A 7,437-nucleotide genomic window follows, 5' to 3' on the forward strand; every position below is an offset into this window, starting at 1 on the left:
GTAAGCAGAACAACGGCTATTTTTTTTTAATCTTATTTGGAATTTCAAACCAATAAATACTTCAAGATTGTTTTGTGTCATTTATTTGAGAAAATTTTAGCTAAAACATATTATCTGTAATTAAAAGTGGAGTGGAATTGATTAGAGGAAAATGTCTGCTACAGTCATACAAGCATATATGCTAATCGTTGAGCCAGCGCTGCGCCTCTCCCCTTATCTCAACAATGGAGTATAACACTGCCTCGAGAGTCAACCCTACCTTGTCCTATTTTTCTACGTGACCTTGTTTCAATTGGCTCACTGATACCCCTTGGCAGTATCTTCGCAGGTTAACTGTGAACATGTTGTATACGGTTAGATAAATGTACGTTTAAGTTTAGTTTGTTTATAGAGGTTCTTCTCACAAGTAGCTTTTTTCAGCATAAAATCTTCTCACTTGTACAGTTTTTATTAATTTTAATAATTTGCCAACGTAAGTAGTTTTTCAAGAACGTATCGGATCTATAAATGTATACTGCGTACGAACATTTCTATTCCTTAAACACAGCTCCGTCTGTTCGGCTCACTTAACGTTGCTTGTTACTTATTGAAAAAGGAAAAGCGATCGACGATTTCATATCATGCCTTAATCATATCTTAATACGAAATTGTCTGAAAGAAAATCATTAGAACAATTCTGTTTTACAAATTTTCTAGTAATTATTAACTTGCCTAATAAAAACACCTTTGGGTCGGATTTTTTCTAATGTAGTAGCACAACCCACTCAGGCCGGGGTAAGCTAATAACTGTTCGTCGCTCAATGCACCCCACTTTTATTACATTCCCAGCTTACTTGCGCAGCTCATTTTTCTACCACTATATATATATATATATATATATATGTGGTTTTCGAAAGCTCAACACACTGCCTGTGTGTTCATTTTAATATCCACGAACTTGGGCTTTCTATTTATTGTTTGCCTTGAATTCCCAAAGCACCAAAATACAACTAGGCCTCGGTGCTGGTGTCTCTGATGATTTGCGCAAAGTCAAACGGCGCGAAGGCGTAGCCTTCACCTTTAAAGAACTTGTTCATGAATTCAACCCAATGAAGTCGAAGGGCATGAAGGAAAGCTGATAGACCTTCCATGAGAAGCAAGATACTAACTGTCAAAATAGCCCATCCAGCCCAACTGCCGTAGAGTTGAATCGAAGAAACTGCGTGTTTCCCGACATCCTCAGGATTGTCCTGGACAAAAAGTGCTCCTGCAAGAATCATGCTCCACAACACCTCAGATAACTGTGCGTGAGCTAGGGATAATGCCCAGAGGCGCAAATACGATGCGGTGTTGGACACCGCTCCAAGACAATACTCGATCGTGTGGATGATCTGATGAATGACGACCTCGCTCAAATCGAATTGAAAGGCGAGCTCGGCGAGATTGTTCGTGAGGTCTTGCTGTTCCGAATATTCTTCGGATTCCTTCCTTTTTAAAATATGCAGCGACACCGCGGATTTCTTGCGGTGACGCGTTGAAGGCGATGGCTCGCTTTTGGGCTCCATCTCATCCTGGACCATTAGTTGTTCCTCGTAATTGATTGTCACGAAATCAGGGGATAAAGGTTGGGAGTGCACCCAGTTCAGGTAGAATAAATAAAGTGGCTTTGCCATTAGAAGCCACGGGACGGCCGCAACGGCTACTAAAAGTATTACTTTCTGTACTTCCTCTTGGCCTTCATACATAGGCTTCTGGTAACACTTAACGTTTTTTTCTGGGACGCCAACCGAACCCCCTCTCATGATCATGTTTATGAACATAATGAGTATGCTACGGGAGCAATTGGGCCCTTCACCACCTCCCGCGCCAAATGGAAGAAGCCATTTGAAAAATATCATGAAAACGAGATAGCCAAACAAACTTACTAGAAAAATTATTTCTGGAATGAATACTGCCCAAACTTCGAGGTTGCGCCGAAGACTCCGTTCGAAAACGGTACGCGGAGGAGGAAAACCGGTTCGGTCTTTGAAAAAGGTGTGATTCCATAAACCGAGTATAACACCAAAGGTCATGTGCATGATGCCGAGGATGATGGCCATTTTCATCTTATATGAATTCGTAAATTGGATCTTATTTGATGAAATCATCCAAATTGGATCAATGCCGAACGGATACGATCTGTTCTGAAACTCATTCGAGTACTCTGGTCGAAGACCGATTGGATCGCGATTGCCTTCCTCGAAAGGCCGTGGTTCAACATGCCATGTTGATCCAAAAACATTCATAGATTTCGAAAACGTGTCATTGTAAATAAGACCTGTATAGATTGAAAACAGGCCCATCAGTAGAATTAAATAACGGCCCTCGAACACCATCGAAGTGATCTCTTCTCTAACACGGCTCAGCGGTTTTTCGTAGACGAGGAGGGCACAGGCGAATAGTGTCATTAACAGGCCGTGGCCGGCATCGCCAAACATTACCGCAAACAAGAATGGGAACGTGACGATTGCATATGGTGCTGGATTCACCTCCTGATAGTTTCCTACGTCGTACGCGTCTACAATATTTTGAAAGCCAGCAGTAAACGAGTTCGTTCTGTAGAACGTCGGTGGAGCTTGGTCCGTTTCCAACCGGTTAATGATACACGGGAAGCTGCTTCCAGCCGCTTCCGTTCCACGTCGCAGGGCAGCTTGTACCTTTGCTACATCGCGATCAGGAATCCAGCATTCGGCAATAAGACACTTCTGAGTGACGTCCATATTCAATTGATTCATGATGTGGAATACTGATTTCATTTTAATGAGTTGCATCTTCCACGTACGGATACTGCGTGCAGCACCTGCCAGAATCCTCATACGATGATCCTGGGAGCCGTTGAAGACCTGGACAAAATACAGCATAAAAAGTATATTTGATAAAATACCATCAATGACTGAACATGTGTATGCACGATGGGACGCAATTTTCTTGTAAGTCCCATCTCTCTTTTTTTTTACTCTCATTTTTGCCACACCCAGTAAGTTCGAAATACAATATATATATATATATATATATATATATATATATATAATTTTTTTACCTTCCGCATATCTTCCAGCCGTTGTAGAACTCCAATGGTGGTTTCGCGGCGCTCTTCGTTGGAAACCGGACATGGGTAAATGTTAACCCGGAATGCCTCACAAATCTTACGTACGCGCTGTCTGAGCTGTTCTCCGGAGAAAAATATAAGAATGACACATTTGCGCGTTGCCTCGCCATGCATATCGGTGATAGAACCGTCGATAAACATCTGGCGGACAAAGATATTCCCACGACCCACACGCCACATCATGCGTTCAAATGACTGAAAGCGCTCTATTGAAATTATGCCTGCCGTGAAACTGTTGGATGGAACAAGATGGAAATCATAATTTTAAAATGGCTCTGCTTATTTGAACTCACCAATTTTTGTGGAGATCCAAGTAGAAGTCGCACCATATTAATGGCTTATAACAATAAGATATGGTAATAATCTATTATATATAGAGGAGCTGTCTTGTTGGTACCTTTCTAAATACTGTGTTACATGTTCATAATTAGAAAAATTCTTGTCACTAACAGCCCCACTTATAATAGCGTTTTGTTATTTCATCCTAGCGAAATTTGGCTGTTGTCAAGGTTGTCAACGAACCCAAGTGAGTCTTGATCCCTTTGAGTAATACCCGGCGGTTGCTCGAATTCGTATAAGCTTGCAAGCGACTTCCGTGATACAGTCGATGGCCGATCCCAAGCGGTAGCGGTCGACATCAAATCCTCCAGCTCTTCCTAAAGAGTGGCAAAATCAAAGCAAAGCATGTTAAACAACAACTAATCATTGGAATCATTTGAAAGCAAGCGTCTCATTATACCTGATTAACACCGGGCGAGAAGGACCCCAGCGGACGATTCTAAGCGCCGTGAAGCCGCTAGAATGGGGGATCTTGAAAGACTCCACGAACGTTAAGACGGATTTAGACGATCGATTGATTCGATGTGACATACGCCGTAAGAAATGCAACGGAACAGTAGCGAGATAAAACGTTTCGAAATAGTCTGAGGCGCACCTTTCGTCATTTTCCCAAATTAAATATTTAATTAATAACGTTGATAGTCCAATATAAAAAAAAAAGTCGCCATTTTCCCCGTAGGTTCGTGACTACATTATGGGCATTGAGAGATTTCAGGTTAACGCATTGTAATTGCTTTTAAAGTCCTTCAAGCAAGTTTACCTTACGACTGAGTTGCATGAAACAGTACTTCCAGTGCGCACACGAATAGAAATAGAATTAAGCGTCGTTTTGTCAGCAAAAACACATCTTTCCGAACATAATTTGCCTGGATTTAATGAGAAGATTAAAAATAAATGATGGTAAAATCCAGCAGACTGCAATAATTAGGATATCTTGACTATTTTTTTGCAGCTTCATTCAATTGGATCAAATATTGATTTCTTATTTTGATACAATCGGAATTATGAAAGACGTACTTCTTTGGCAGACAATTTAAGCGCGCTATTCATATGGCTGGACTTGGGGTATATCTCAGTCTCTTGACGCGTCTCGAAGAACTCATCAACACAGCAAAGGACCTGTTTGCACTCCACAAGCTGAACGTAAATCTGGTTCATTTCGGCAATGTTCCCAGTTACCTGATCACAAAAACAGAACGTAATACTGCATTGCGGCCTGACCTGCCCGAAATCTACGTTTGCTTGATTGTTAAATGTCTTATCGAGATAGTTGATGGAAGTACTGCTGTATCGATATCATAATGCATAACTGTGAATTACGGAAAGAAAGTTTAGAAAATTTGTGTGCGATTATAAAAACGATTTCTTATTTTGAAGGTTAGTCGTAAAATAACTTACTCTCCAATATCGTTAATTCATGGTCTACAAACCGTTAGTGAAATAGGTTTAAGACTCATAGAAGCTGATGAAGAAAAAAATCTCTATCTAAACTCTACCTGACTGAGTTCTGCTTCCATTTTCTGGTACAGCACCTCCATGTCGATCATGTCTTTGGGTAGTGGTGTATCCACTATCGAGTCTTCTGGAAGAACCTGGATGCCTTCCTTTTTGATCTCCTCTTCGACGAAGCGCAGAACACGTTGCATTTCGTCACATCGCCTGACATCGTTGACAAATTTCCTTTGAAATGTATTCACCTGCCAAAATGAATGACACGTTCCCGCCCACTTAACGGATAACGCACACTTCGAAGGCATGGTTCAATGTAGAATAGATACAACCAATGAGCAATACTCAAAATACCTTGATATAGTGAAGACCTGCCTCAAGATTAGGTACTCTATTGGGTAGAACGCGTCTCTAGCTGTAGGCAAATATGATATTTGAACACTGTGTAGTTTGTTCTCGGCTAGAGTGCGGTAAAAAAACAATAGTAAAATTGCTGATTAGCTCTTTTCCCGCTTACACATCTACACAGTTCTACGTATTATCCGTACGTGCATTTTTGGTACGTTGTTGTCAGTGAAACGTACACGCTTCCTTCAAACAACAACACACCCCAGAGTTGTAATACTCCCTAAAGCCAGCATGCAAATATTAACATCAAGGGAACGTCAACCCATCCGAAAAATATATTTTTTAACGCTTTTACAGAACAAAACTTACGTTAGTCTTTACTCGAACGCTTTGAAATCAAATTGACAGTGGTGCACGATTAAATGGATCGCTCATTGAATATCCTGCAGAAACAATCGCTCTATCTGACAATGCCAGGCCAAAGCAATCTCAGCAGCTGGCTTGATAGCGCGTAAGCTTGTTCGAAATAACTGGGCCTGATAGGGAAACATTTTGTCATGATTCACGTATATAACAATTATACAATATTTTAATTGCACAGATAGTCCTATGAGTCACTCTACTGAACCTATTCACTGGTAGAGCTAGCTCAAGCCAGCCTGCTACAGGATGGCTAATTAAATAGCGATGATCTATCTATGACTTATTTTATGATGCCTGCTTATTTCGTAGGCACAATACTAATACGGTGAGTGGTGCTCGCCAGAAAGATTGGAGCGTACATGCCTGCCTCTCCAAGTATTCGCTCATGTTTAACCGTAAACAATAGAAGTCGATTCTTACAATATAGAGAATCTGCAATCGGGTTCAGATCGATGCTTAGACAAGAATCATACATACTTGATACTCTGTCTTTAAGGGTTCGATCACTCCAGCTATTCATTTGTGCGTCGATTACGTCCCAGCTGGGTGATTCAGTGATGGCCTTCTATCTGACCAATCACAATATTCTATGACGTGCATATAATGTTACCCTTGCTAGGTAGTTCTTGTACATTTACTTAAGCTAAGATTTTTGTTTAAAAAGGAAACAAAAATTGAGGTCTGTTTCCTTGGAGAAATAAATTGTAAAGCATGATTTAGTTTTTATTTCATATGTGTGCAGCCAGCCAGCCAGCCAGCCAGCCAGCCAGCTAGCTAGCTAGTTAGTTAAATGGTTTTTCAGTTTTCAAGAGGCCGCTTACCAATTGCAGTTTACTCCATAATCAAACTCCTTTATATAGTTCATTTTGAAACCCACCTTGGCGTTCAAGTCGACAAACTGGGCCACGCCTAATTTTCCTAGTTCAGCAATGCACTGGTAAGTCGTATCCGCTTGAAGAATTACTTGACACATGGCCATCGGCTCGCTGCGGAACCATAAACCCATGACGAAACTTTGAATAAGAACTGCCTCAGATCCAGAGGTAGATTGTTGTTTCAACCACCCAACAATGCTAGACCACTTTCACGCCGCTGATGATATTTAGATCCACACACACGTATAACCAGAGGCATCTAACGACGAATGGCAGCCTGCTTTTGGCTAAGCATTCGGCCCTGGGAGGATTAAAAGTTTGCTTGAAAGGCAAGCTCAATGACGATGCTCCCAACTAACTGTCATTGTGACAAAAAGGCGACGATAGTCACAAGATGTGACCACCGCCGCCTATCTGTTATCACCCATGCGACCGTATCGACCGAATCAGAATTTTTCAGCAGAAAAGCGGCGAAAGATGCTAACTTGTCTCACAAAAAAATCCACCCAGTCCAATTGTCGGCTAATATTTTATGGTAGCATTAGTAACGAAAAATCATCGTAAGAACCAGATAACATATACCTGCGTCGAATGATAGCGATTAATAAATAAAAGAGGTCTTAATACCACATCTGTTTTGCATTGGAAAGAACGAGGATTTTGCCAGCAGTGGGTAACAAAGACTATGAGCCAGGCCTACTTGCAAAAAAGGCAAGCTAGATGCCCATATCCAGGATGCCTAACTAAACATACAAGTATTGTGCTATATCCTATTATCTAACGCTAAATAGGTTTGCACAAATATAGGTAATAACCAAATTAAAACTGTTTCTACGGAGTTAGATAATTATTTTCGTATAAACTTATTTCGGCACA

General features: G+C 41.0%; 1 protein-coding gene across 3 annotated transcripts; it reads right to left on the reverse strand.

The window, feature by feature from the left end:
- Positions 1-67: 67 nt before the first annotated feature.
- On the reverse strand, positions 68-6,853 carry LOC111245092 (V-type proton ATPase 116 kDa subunit a 1-like). 3 transcript variants are annotated; one of them, XM_022792917.2, is made up of 6 exons: positions 6,564-6,853; positions 4,963-5,163; positions 4,484-4,645; positions 3,650-3,783; positions 3,059-3,359; positions 68-2,861 (listed from the first exon to the last, which is right to left on the reverse strand). In XM_022792917.2, exons 1-6 carry the CDS (start codon positions 6,690-6,692, stop codon positions 990-992), a joined length of 2,799 nt encoding a protein of 932 aa, XP_022648652.1. In that variant the 5' UTR covers positions 6,693-6,853; the 3' UTR covers positions 68-989. The 3 variants fall into 3 exon arrangements, with proteins under 3 accessions (XP_022648652.1, XP_022648654.1, XP_022648653.1); XM_022792919.2 differs by lacking the exon at positions 6,564-6,853 and adding an exon at positions 5,633-5,771; XM_022792918.2 differs by lacking the exon at positions 6,564-6,853 and adding an exon at positions 5,270-5,425.
- Positions 6,854-7,437: the final 584 nt, after the last annotated feature.

The sequence above is a fragment of the Varroa destructor genome, unplaced genomic scaffold (genome assembly GCF_002443255.2).
Source record: "Varroa destructor unplaced genomic scaffold, Vdes_3.0 BEIS01000002.1, whole genome shotgun sequence".
NCBI lineage: Eukaryota > Metazoa > Arthropoda > Arachnida > Mesostigmata > Varroidae > Varroa > Varroa destructor.

Bases quoted from the DNA above. Each gene is read 5' to 3' on its own strand.
- LOC111245092 (XM_022792917.2), bottom strand. From the start codon at position 6,692: ATGGGTTTATGGTTCCGCAGCGAGCCGATGGCCATGTGTCAAGTAATT. The intron at 5,164-6,563 runs GTGGGTTTCAAA...TCATTTTGGCAG, and splicing joins TTGTCGACTTGAACGCCAAG to GTGAATACATTTCAAAGGAA. The intron at 3,784-4,483 runs GTACGTCTTTCA...GCCACTCTTTAG, and splicing joins TTAAATTGTCTGCCAAAGAA to GAAGAGCTGGAGGATTTGAT.